Source organism: Gobio gobio (assembly GCF_949357685.1).
Source record: "Gobio gobio genome assembly, chromosome: 18".
Lineage (NCBI taxonomy): Eukaryota > Metazoa > Chordata > Actinopteri > Cypriniformes > Gobionidae > Gobio > Gobio gobio.
In genome coordinates this window covers 20096775-20108836 of record NC_137111.1, presented here as the reverse complement: position 1 = coordinate 20108836, position 12062 = coordinate 20096775, and the positions used below count along the sequence as shown (strand labels likewise).

At 41.3% G+C, this 12062-nt stretch overlaps 1 protein-coding gene across 2 annotated transcripts in view; it reads left to right on the top strand.

Annotated features, from left to right (window-relative positions):
- Positions 1–12062, top strand: part of adgrb3 (adhesion G protein-coupled receptor B3) — a 228406-nt gene that overhangs the window by 121684 nt on the left and 94660 nt on the right. For both annotated transcript variants that reach the window (XM_079843690.1, XM_079843689.1), the window contains exons 7-9: positions 6684–6848; positions 9573–9674; positions 11798–11904. In XM_079843690.1, coding sequence (XP_079699816.1) covers positions 6684–6848; positions 9573–9674; positions 11798–11904 — 374 coding nt within the window. The remainder of the gene's footprint in view (positions 1–6683; positions 6849–9572; positions 9675–11797; positions 11905–12062) is intronic.

The window sequence follows — 12062 nt, the reverse complement described above, 5'->3', positions numbered from 1 at the left end:
ATGCGTGTATATATGGTTTAATTTTTACCAGCTGAGAACTCATGAAGAGCTCATAAAATATTCAAAATATTCAAAACAGCACCAGGAATTCCTCCATTGTATGCATAAACGAAGATCTGCATATATTGATTAGGCACTTTACCTCCTCGATGCTCCACGTTTGCCCTCTACTCATTTTGGATACACCGATCTTTCCGCGTCGTCAAATCAGCTGACTTAGTGGCATTGTGTGACAGCACGTCCTGTTTTTGGTTCGTTTACCTGTCTTTGGTCCGTGTTGCGTTCATATATCAATCGAACCGCACCAGAGTTCGTTTGGAAGCGGACCGAGACCCATCTTTTTAGCGGTCTCGGCCCGCTTGTTTGGTGAGCACCAGGGTTCGTATGGCAGCGTTCACATATGTTCAAATGAACCGCACTAACCGAGCAATCGCACCAGGGTTCATTTTAATCGAACCAAACATGACAAGTGTTAACGCACAAGTCAGCGCTTTTTCAACTGGCTTTAAACTAAATTAAATCACAGAGAGATTTGTAGCTTGTAACGGAGACCTCTTCGCCAAACTCGAACGCTTCTCACTGGCTGTTTAGCTGCCGTGTGATCGAGACACTCAGCAAGTAAACACATTTGTGGGCTTGTGAGTCGCGCAGTGCGCACAAGTATGTTTGCATTAATGTTTCCCTGGTCTAAAATCTAGTACTGCCACCTTGTGTTGACATTGTGAAATTGCACAATTTGTAAAATATGCGTGGCGGGCCACATATAATACTGACTCTGGACACCCTTGCCTTATATTGATAGAACTTTCTTGGGTAACTACACTGTAAAATAATGTGAAACCCAAAACACTTGAGCTGCTATTGAGGTGGGATAACACCAGGTTAGGGGCAGGTTACAGTTAGGTTAAGGGATAAAGGAATGGTCAACAGTGTAATTATTGATGTAATTACAGAAAGTAATTGCATATGTAACCATATGCAGTTGTTCTTTAAAGTGCACCTATTATGCTATTTTAAAAGTTAGGAGGTCACCTACAACAGGTTTACATGCATCCAAGGTCAAAAAATGCTTTTATTTTCTCATAATATGCTTTTAATATCACCTCATTTCTCAAAGATTCTCAAATTATTCTTTCGAAGCTCAGTTTCTCTAAACCCCTCTTATCCGTTAGCTAACTGTGCTCTAGTTGGTCAGATAGCCCAGTCTGTTGTGATTGGTCTTCCGCGTAATGGCAATATAAATCAATTCAAAAACAAAATTTAAGTAAATAAAAACATTGGATAAAACATGGTATAAATGTTATAAAAATTACCAGTACTGCATCTAACTAGGCCATAGGTGTACACAGATATTTTTTCGACATAACTATGAACGAAAAACAATGGCTATCACAGTTTGACATTGCTAGGTTTGTTTACAGAGAGAATACTTGAGCAAGTTAATGAGGACTACTGACAGTGCTCCCTTTACATTCTACCAGGGCTTTAACTATCCTAGGCATTGAGGAGTCACCCCCCCCCCAATAATTGGAAATGGCCAAATTGTCCACCCCAATATTTGATATTTCTCAATGCCTGTCTCTCCATTATGCACCGCTCTGTTTGTTGTTAGGATGGCAGACAGTTCAAAAATTTACATTTTTGGGCTGGACTGCCTCAGTGGTCTTACAGCGCTGGTCAATGTCAAAACAATGGCCAATCAAAGTAGGCTGGGCTTAATGTTCACTGAAGAATAGTGTGAATTCCAACGTGACTCTTTTAGTTTTTACAGTGAAAGAGTGCATGCGTGGTAAGATATACAGTAGATAGACATTTAATATTTAACAACTATATAATGATGGGTACGTTTAACAACCCACAGTAGCCTAACATACAATGATGCAAACTACTCAACTTTGTCATTTTGCCAAATTGAATTGAAAATATGCAATCATTTAAATGTCATTCATAACTGAATGTGACGAGACAAGAAAGGTACATTTTTGACATATTAGACACAAACGAGTGAATGTGTGCATATTTTTAAATATAGTTAAACACACCTAATATAAACTGGGACCGAAATCAAGTCAACATTTTGGGAAATATTACTTTTTATTATATTTAATATAAAGTGGAAATGAACATCTGCATTGCATTTTTACTGTATATCTAAAGATCATTTAAAAGCTTAAATAATAGATCAGCTAACGATGAATACTTTTTGTAGCCTGACAAGCCAGACCCACATCAAGATGTCGGGACAGGAAACTCACCATTGACAGGGCTCAATCCGAGGGACGGGATAAATGGTTGTCTTTTAAATTCCCTCAGCACGCAATAGGATAGCGCCATGAGCGCCACAACCAATCAGAGCAAAGAAGAAGGTGAAGCCAAGCTAACGTTAGTTGTCTTCCAGAGTCGCGGCAAAAGCCGATTCAAAAGACCGCTGTTCGTCAGCTTCTTTGTTTACGAGTAGCACGCAGAACCTCCGCTACTCTCCCTTGACGTGCCGTCATTATGTTAAGCCCGCCCACCGACTCTACACACGCTGTGATTGGCCTGACCAGAGTTTGTTTTTTCCAGCTCTCAGGTCTACTGAGAGTTGCTAGACTACACTCGCAGCAAAATAAATGTTCTGCCGCTAGGGTGTGTCTAGATTTCTAGGCTAGACTTTTTGCTTTTGAGTGGCAGAATATTTATTTGCTCTAATGCTTGTACAAGTTCAGATATTGAGCCTTTTTTTAACTGGACTTTGTGACACTTTTATTGAGGTGCCTTGATTAAAGGCTTTTATATGAAGCTGCGTAGAGGTCAAATACTGTATCTCCCAGCGCTTTTATATAATTTGACCATATTTATTGATTTCAGAGTAACATTCCAGCAGCCTCCACATAGTCTAAATGTTAATGTAAATGTGTCCTTGAACACAGGCTACATTCAGCACAGGTGAATGTTGGTCCACAGGTGAACATGCCCTCTCTTACACATGATTTATAGCATAACTGAGGGCAACATCTGTCTTTTTTTTTCTTCTTCATTTTTCCCTTTCCAATGCCAAGACACAATATTTTACTCCGTTCATTAGATGCTCGTAAAACATCCCGAAGCCTTTTAAAACTTTACCATAAAATGTGTTTCAGGACTGGCAAAGTGAGGGAAATTATTATCCCAGTTATAGGGCACCCTCATGCTCATAAAGCAGAGACAAATATCCCATCATTGCAAGTGTCGTGGTAATGATTTTATTAATTAAATCAAGTGCGAATTCTGCCAAAAATCTGGTTTTATTGCATCTCTGGCCTCTAGAGCATGTCAACATGACAAGAAACTGGATGGTTTTTAATGCGCCAAACCCTTCTTTGCAAACGAGTGTGTTTTATAATGTTCCACACTATACTTCTTGTGATTTTTAACTTCCATAGAAGATGGCTCGAAAAACTTTCAAGAGTACACATCCACAAAAAGGTTCAATGAAATTATTGACCTTGAAAGATGGCATGTAAGAGACGATGAATAGAATAAGATGATGCAGACAGTCTGACTTGTGATGCAGCCTGGAATCATAAATCACACAATGTTCATTAATTTATTCAACTGACTGAGCCTGGGTTTTTCCAAGGTTTTTTTTTTTTCTCAATTTCTGTCACCTAAATTTGGGTTCCTTGCCATTGTCGCCTTTGACTTGGGGTTGAAAAGAAACTTGGGGCCAGATTTACTAAACAGGGCAAATTAGCGTGAGAGCGTAATTCCATAAAAGCGCAGATGGGAGTGGACAATTTTGCGCATGATCTACTGACGACACAGACACAGCCGGATCATTTCCATAATGACCAACGCAATCTACCGGTTAGTGTCTGGTTTAAGACGTGCTTTTTTGGGGGGCGGTAAATAATGGCGCAATCACCAGTAAATTTACGAGCGCAAACCTTTGTAAATCACCTTGTGTGATTCATTTTAAATACTCTCCACCCATAAATTTGCATTCTGAAAGGGAAACTCCTACAAATGCATATGCAATAAGGTCAGCCACAAAAATAACTCTGTCCACAGCTTTTCAACGCTAATTTATCACAGCGCGTCTTTAGTAAATCCTGTCAGTAATTTTTTAACGCCAAAAGAGGGTTTGCTCTGGCGCAAGCTGTCAGTAAATCTGGCCCTTAATATTAAACAGTAATATTGTTGATTTGACTGCACTGACACTATCAGATGAGAACAAAACAAACTGAGTTGAGCTGGATGATTAAACCACTGTCTTCTGCAGAGCTGCTTTATTGCCAATTTAAATTTGTTTCATAGTTGATGAATTTACAAACTTTACAATGTTATTGAACTGAATTGAATCAACATGGAACTGACTGAATAATGACACTATTTCCTTTGGTGGAGCTGCTTATAGCTGAATTGAACTTTTTCATTATTGATAAACTTTGCACAGTTATTGAACTGAACTAACACTAAAAAGACTACTTTTTAGAGCTGGTTTAGAATTTAGAATTTGACTTTGTCTCATATTTGATGAAGTTTGCATCATTGATTGTTATTTTCCTGCTTTGAAACTATTTATTTTTGTAACCCCTATGGTTCTATTCGCACCGCTCCAAGCGGGATTTGAATCGCCCTTTCTGGCATGGAAGGTGGGCACTAACAAGGACCCTCAAGACCGCAGCCTCTAGCATCAGTTGCTAGTGCGACCCTTGAGGCTGGGGAGTGAGGCCAAAGACTTTATATATATATATATATATATATATATATATATATACTTATATATATATATATATATTAGGGGTGTAACGGTTCGCGTATTCGTACCGAACGGTTCACGGGGTGAGTTCCAAATGGAATCAGTATTCCCTATTTGATCATCCCTATGTGAGCAGGACACGCGTGTGCCGTATGTAGCAGTTTGGAATGCACTTGGCAAAGGGAGCGGCGTAATTTCCTCATTATCTTCAGCTGGGATGTTCCCGTGACAATGCAGCGCCAGCATAAATAAATATACAATTCATATTTTTAAGAGTTATATTACTTTTTATATACAGTATTACAAAGCATATTTTTATAAACATTTTAAAATAAAAAAAATTTATTTTTATTTGCAACAGTTAGGCTAAAAAAAAGAAAATGATGCAGATAAAACTGCGACATCTGCTGCAGTGTTGCCAAGTTCATACATGTCCGCAGGTTGAAGCGACCCCAATTGTGTGATATTTAGCACCGGGAATGCGTATTTCAGCAGGAAACCCTGCCAAAAAGACATATATTTTACCCCCCATAAGAGATTTTTACCAAAAAAAACCCCACTGAAATGAGACTGGGCTTGTTTTGGGCTAGTTTTGAGTAGCGATTGGGCGGGTTTTGTTGTGAATATCTGGCAACCCTGATCTGCTGACGGACACTGTGCTGCGTTGTCACCGGAACATCCCAGCTGAAGATAATGAGGAATTTACGCCGCTCCCTTTGCCAAGTGCATTCCAAACTGCTACATACGGTACACATGTGTCCTGCTCACATAGGGATGATCAAATAGGGAATACTGATTCCATTTGGAACTCACCCCGTGAACCGTTCGGTACGAATACACGAACCGTTACACCCCTAATATATATATAGGAAGATGGTGCACTCCAATCACTTATGAATGGAAGAAAGTGCAATGCCCAATATGGCGAATAAGCCCCGCCTTCTAAAAGAAAGAGCCAATAGTTGATTAGAAAAGTCATCTCGTCACTGCAGATGCCGTTAAAAGCTTGCTATAGAAATGGACAGCATTCTCAGACGCATGCGCATTAGCTTTGTCCAGGTTGAAAAAATAAAACAATTTTGTCATGATTCCTACATTTAGAAACAAAATGTATGAGACAGTTGTTCTTTGGTGTTTTCAAATATGAAATTGAATCATAAGCTTCGCAAACAGCTTTGGAGAATTTGTTGTTTCCTTATTCAAAGAAATAAGAGCTGCACTTGCAAGCCCTAGAGGCGTTTCAAAGATGGCCGCCGAGGGAAAAGACTTTGGTGAAGCTTACTCACACAGCTCTTACAAGCTGGCCTCCGTTTTCACTCACCCCCACTGCTCCAGCGTTTCCGGGCATGGGAGGCAGGCATGCTTACAAGGACGCTAAAGACTTCAGTCTCTAGCGTCAGTCGCTAATGCTACTCTTGAGGCCAGAGGAATGAGGCTTACTAGCATCGCTCTTACTAGCTGGCCTCTGTCAAACTCACTTCCCTAAACCTCACTCCCATCTGGGTCACGGCACCATTTTAACTCCTTCCGTTCTACTCGCACCACTCCGAGCAGAATTTGAACCGGAGTTTCTGACATGGGAGACAGGCGCTAACAAGGACGCTCAAGACTGCAGCCTCTAGCGCCAGTTTCTAGTGCCACTCTTGGAGGCCAGGGGAGTGAGACTTACTCACACAGCTCTTACTAGTGGGCCACTGTCACACTCACAACCCTAAACTTCACTTCAATCCAGGTCACGACACCAATATAACCCCTCCGGTTCAACTCACACTGCTCCAAGCGGAATTTGAACTGCCGTTCCCGAGCATGGGAGGCAGGCGCGCTAACAAGGACACTTAAGAACGCAGTCTCTAGTGTCAGTCACTCTTACTAGCTGGCCTCCAATAAATATTGTATAAAGTGCTATATAAATAAATGTGATTTGACTTGACAGTCTGTCTATCTGTCTTTTGTCTTTTAGCTAACGGACAGTGGAACGCATGGGCACCATGGAGTGGGTGTTCAAAGTCCTGTGACGGTGGTTGGCAGCGGAGGGTACGCATATGCCAGGGGCTGGCGGTCACGGGGCAGCCATGCGATGGCAGCGGGGAGGAGGTCCGCAGATGCAGTGAGCAGCGTTGCCCAGGTAACCCTGCAAATAATTGAGCCCCAAGAGTCAATTATGCCAGAATGGGCAAAGAGGGTTGAATGAGAGACGGGTGCCGGGATAATTATCTTTTCCATGCCTGTTTTTGCGCTGGAAATAATTAACATATACCGTAATTGTATGTTCCAGCCAGGAATGATCAACACAATTTTGACCAGTAATGGGTATTTAATGTCACATAAATGATGTCATCCTATTCTCTAGTATTAGAAACAGTCTCCATGGAAACAGTGCTTTATGCTCATGCATATACATGTATTTTTTCATACACTCATAGGTATGTTGTGTGTACAGTTATATAAACTCCAGATGTAATTGCGTTTGACTGAATTTATCATTCTTATAATTTTTAATGCTTTAAATTGTTTTTGTAGACAAATATAAATGGAACATGAATTTCTTGGTAACACTTTACAATAAGGTTTCAATAGTTAACATTACTAGTTTACATGAACTAAGATTTAACAATACTTCTATTATTCTAAAGACTTTATTGATCTTAGTTAATGTTAATTTCAACATTTACTAATACATTATTAAAATCAGATGTTGTAATAGTTAACATTAGTTTATGCACTGTGAAGTAATTTGAACAAACAATGAACAGCTGGATTTGTATTAACTAACACTAACAAAGATTAATAAATACTGTAACAAATGTATTGCTCATTGTTAGTTCATGTTAGTTAATGCATTAATATTAACACATGAGATATTGTAAAGTGTTACCAATTTCTTTACAACATATTCGAACATTCTGATTTTTTATTTAACTTTCCGATTTCTATTTGTATTCAATTATAATATAATATAATATAATATAATATAATATAATATAATATAATATAATATAATATAATATAATATAATATAATATAATATAATATAATATAATATAATATAATATAATATAATATAATACACTCTTAAAAATTATAATTGTGTATGTTCATTATACATATTATACATGCATGCTTACACCGATCAGGCATAACATTATGACCGGTGAAGTGAATAACACTGATTATCTCTTCATCACAGCACCTGTTAGTGGGTGGGATACATTAGGCAGCAAGTGAACACATTGTCCTCAAAGTTGATGTGTTAGAAGCACGAAAAATGATGACTGGGTCAGAGCATTTCCAAAACTGCAGCTCTTGTGGGGTGTTCCCGGTCTGCTGCAGTGGTCAGTATCTATCAAAAGTGGTCCAAGGAAAGAACAGTGGGGAACCGGCGACAGGGTCATGGAGCAAAGGCAGGCCCGAGTGGTCCGATCAAACAGACGAGCTACTGTAGCTCAAATTGCTCAAGAAGTTAATGCTGGTTCTGACAGAAAGGTGCAAGAATACACAGTGCATCGCAGTTTGTTGCGAATGCAGCTGCATAGCCACAGTCCAGTCAGGATGCCCATGCTGACCCCTGTCCACCGCCAAAAGCGGCAACAGTGGGCACGTGAGCATCAGAACTGTACCACGGAGCAATGGAAGAAGATGGCCTAGTCTGATGAATCACATTTTATTTGACATCAAGTGGATGGCTGGGTGCGTCGCTTACCTGCGGAACACATGGCACCAGGATGCACTATGGGAAGAAGGCAAGTCGGGGGAGGCAGTGTGATGCTTTGGCCAAAGTTCTGCTGGGAAACCTTGGGTCCTGCCATCCATGTGGATGTTACTTTGACACGTACCACCTACCTAAGCATTGTTGCAGACCATGTACACAACTTTTATGGAAACTGTATTCCCTGGTGGCTGTGGCCTCTTTCAGCAGGATAATGCACTCTGCCACAAAGCAAAAATGGTTCAGGAATGGTTTGAGGAGCACAACAACGAGTTTGAGGTGTTGACTTGGCCTCCAAATTCTTCAGACCTCAATCCAATCGAGCATCTGTGGGATGTGCTGAACAAACAAGTCCGATCCATGGAGGCCCCACTTCACAACTTACAGGACTTAAAGGATCTGCTGCTAACATCTTGGTGCCAGATACCACAGCACACCTTCAGGGGTCTAGTGGAGTTCATTCCCTTAACGGGTCAGGTCTGTTTTGGCAGTAAAAGGGGGACCAACACAGTATTAGGAGAGTTAGAATGTCATAATGTTATGCCTGATCGGTGTATATTATATTGTATTGCACATGATGTGCAGACAAAGATATTTATCGTGGTCACAAATGAAGAATTTGCTCCCTTAAATTAAGAATTTGTTCTCTCCTTTTAGTAAATTGTAGCTACAATTTAGTAATTCGTTCACTCATTTTAGTTCAATCATGGCCACGTTGAACTACTTTCTCTTGTTTTGACTGAACTAAAACAAGGGAACACTTAGTACAACATGGCATGGGAACAAATTATTATATGGTATGCATGATTCACAAATTAGTAAACGTTCCAACGTATTGACCAGCACACCAATGAGTTTGAGGTGTTAATTCATGGGAAAAAATTGTTAATGTGTGGCCACGATATACATATTTTTTTCTGCATGTCATGTACACGGCTCCGTAATATTGCTGCAATTAAATGACCGGAAATGTTATGGTATTCATATCTGGGCAATGTGAAATTAATCATATTCTGATCCCTTTCCCCATTCTCCATCTCTCATCATGTACTTGTCCTCTCTCAAATGTCCTATAAATAACAAAGCTGTATTAAATTCGACTAAAAATGTGTCTAAATATGTATTTCTATTCCTGAACCATAGCTCCTTATGAAATATGCCCGGAGGACTATGCTGTGTCCATGCTGTGGAGAAGAACACCCTCTGGGGAACTGGCCTTCAACAGGTGCCCGCCCAACGCCACGGGTAAGAAAAGCCGCCGCAGTCAGCGGTTGAAGAGCCCTCAGCCAAACACAAAGACACAAAAGGAGAAAAGTCCCAGATGCTTTTAAAAGAAAAGAAAAAGAACACAGCTTATGTTTTTTTGTTCTGCTTTTCTTTTGCAGTGCATTTATTTCAGTGATGTTGAAATTATTCATAAATTCAGAAGGCTACGATGACAAATGTTTCTGACTAGTGTGTTCAGCACTGCTGTGAATGCCTTTAAATGGCTTATGCTGTGTGTACCTAGAGATTTTTGCCATTTGCATACCATTGAACCCTCCAGCATTTTGTCAACTTCTTTGCGAGGCCGCTTTCTGCAGCGGAGACATAAAGGGGAAAAATATAGAAAAGAGAGAAACCGTTTCTCCATCCTGCATATTCTTTTTCGAGATACGGCGTCCTTTCTCTCTCTCTCTCTCTCTCTCTCTCTCTCTCTCTCTCTCTCTCTCTCTCTCTCTCTCTCTCTCTCTCTCTCTCTCTCTCTCTCTCTCTCTCTCTCTCTCTCTCTCTCTCTCTCTCTCTCTCTCTCTCTCTCTCTCTCTCTCTCTCTCTCTCTCTCTCTCCTCGGACCGGTCTGAGGTGTGAGCCCTACCGATTGTGGTCTGAAAATGGCAGAAGGTGCTGTACTGTTCTCTGTTGAGCTCCTGTAACTTCCTGCTATCTCCTGTTGTGAAAATGCTCCGGTACACCACTACAATGTCCTTGAAAGTGCAGGTGCTGGAGGAAAAATAAAAAATGCAGGCGCCACGAACTCCGATAACAGCGAGCAGTCCGAGCAGAGGCTGACTGCAAATGCGTGTATAGATGGATTAATGTCTTTTGTGGATCTGTTTCTATATGTGGGAGGACTGCCACCATAGGCCCGGATGTACTTTTGTATTTTTTCTTGGGGTTGAGAACATTTAATTATATCATTTATACATAAAAGAGACGGTGTGTCAACCTGTGGGTGGAATTAGTTAGATTTACATTGTTTGTTTGTTTTCCGCATAACCCACGTCGGAATTTCGGCTTGTGCAAAAGCACTGGAGTGGGATCTGACGCCAGCAGCATGAAATGCTGGAATATCTTCATTCATTATGAGGCTGGAATTAAATTAAACTCCGTCCTCATTGCAATGAAAGCAACAAAAATCAAACAGTTGGAAATAGTTGAAGCTTTTGGGGGACGATTAATTGGGAATGAAAGGAAAGATTGGCGATAAAACACCACGCAGGATGAGAACTTTTCACTTTTGCTTTGTCCTATTTTTGTGCACAAGCGCGATTGGATGAGGTTTGTGTGATCTTCGGGCAAGTGTGTGTGTGTGTGAGATTAAATCTGGTTAGGCCCCTCTGCGGTGCCATGTGTTTTAATGGCGAGATCTGAGAATGTCCGCTTTGATCCGGCTCTGTGGGAGTTTTCCGTGATCTGTGGGCTGGATGTCCCTGCTTGGATGCCTCAGCTTGGGGGCAGGCGGCTGGCTGCAGCTGCGTCTCAGGTGGGCCGAGTGTGTTACGCTGTTGGCTGGGCAGCAGGAGGTGGAACCGTGTTGGAACAAGAGCTGATAAGACGTGCTTGGTAGAGGGGTGCGGGTGGGTGTGGTGAGGTTGTTTCAAAAGGCAAGGACGCGTATTTAATGCGAGACGGTACGTGTAAGACATGCTCTGACGGATCGGAGGCGAGAAATTTTGTTTCTATGCGTTTGTTTATTCGCTCCCACGTGTGGGTGGCAGTCTTGTTGATATCTCAGGTTGCAGGGTTCCATTCGCAGTCGCCAAAAACAAAAAAGTCAAATCGGTGCATGACAGCTACCGTCGGTTAACATCGTATTTTTATGAGCGGGAATTATGACCAGCCTTTTAAAGCATGTAATTACAGTTTTGTTTGTTTGCACCCATATAATGCAGTGGCACATGTGCAGCGCATGTGATCTGGCAGCAGCCGCATCTAGATGATGATGAAGGCTGCTGCTTTTATCCCTGCGTTCTTCTCACAGAAAGATGTGTGGGTTGGCAGGTGGAATGAAAAAGGAAAAAAGACTTGCGAGAACGAGTATAAACCCCTTCTCTCTCTCTCTCTCTCTTTGTCTCTGTATCTCTTTTCTCCCTCCTCCTTCTTTGCAGGCACCACTAGTCGACGCTGCTCACTGGATCACCGCGGGGTGGCCTATTGGGAGCAACCCAGCTACGCTCGATGCATTGCAAATGAATACAGATACTTGCAGCAATCAGTAGGTGCAAAGTCAGCTTCCTGCGCTCTGCTTCTGTTTGTGACGTGCCATAAATTATCCCTGCAGTCGTCACGATCACCCAAACTATTTCCACCAGTACCTCCCCACCCAGCACCCCAGACCACCACGCAGGTCTGCAAGATAAACTGCTATCATCG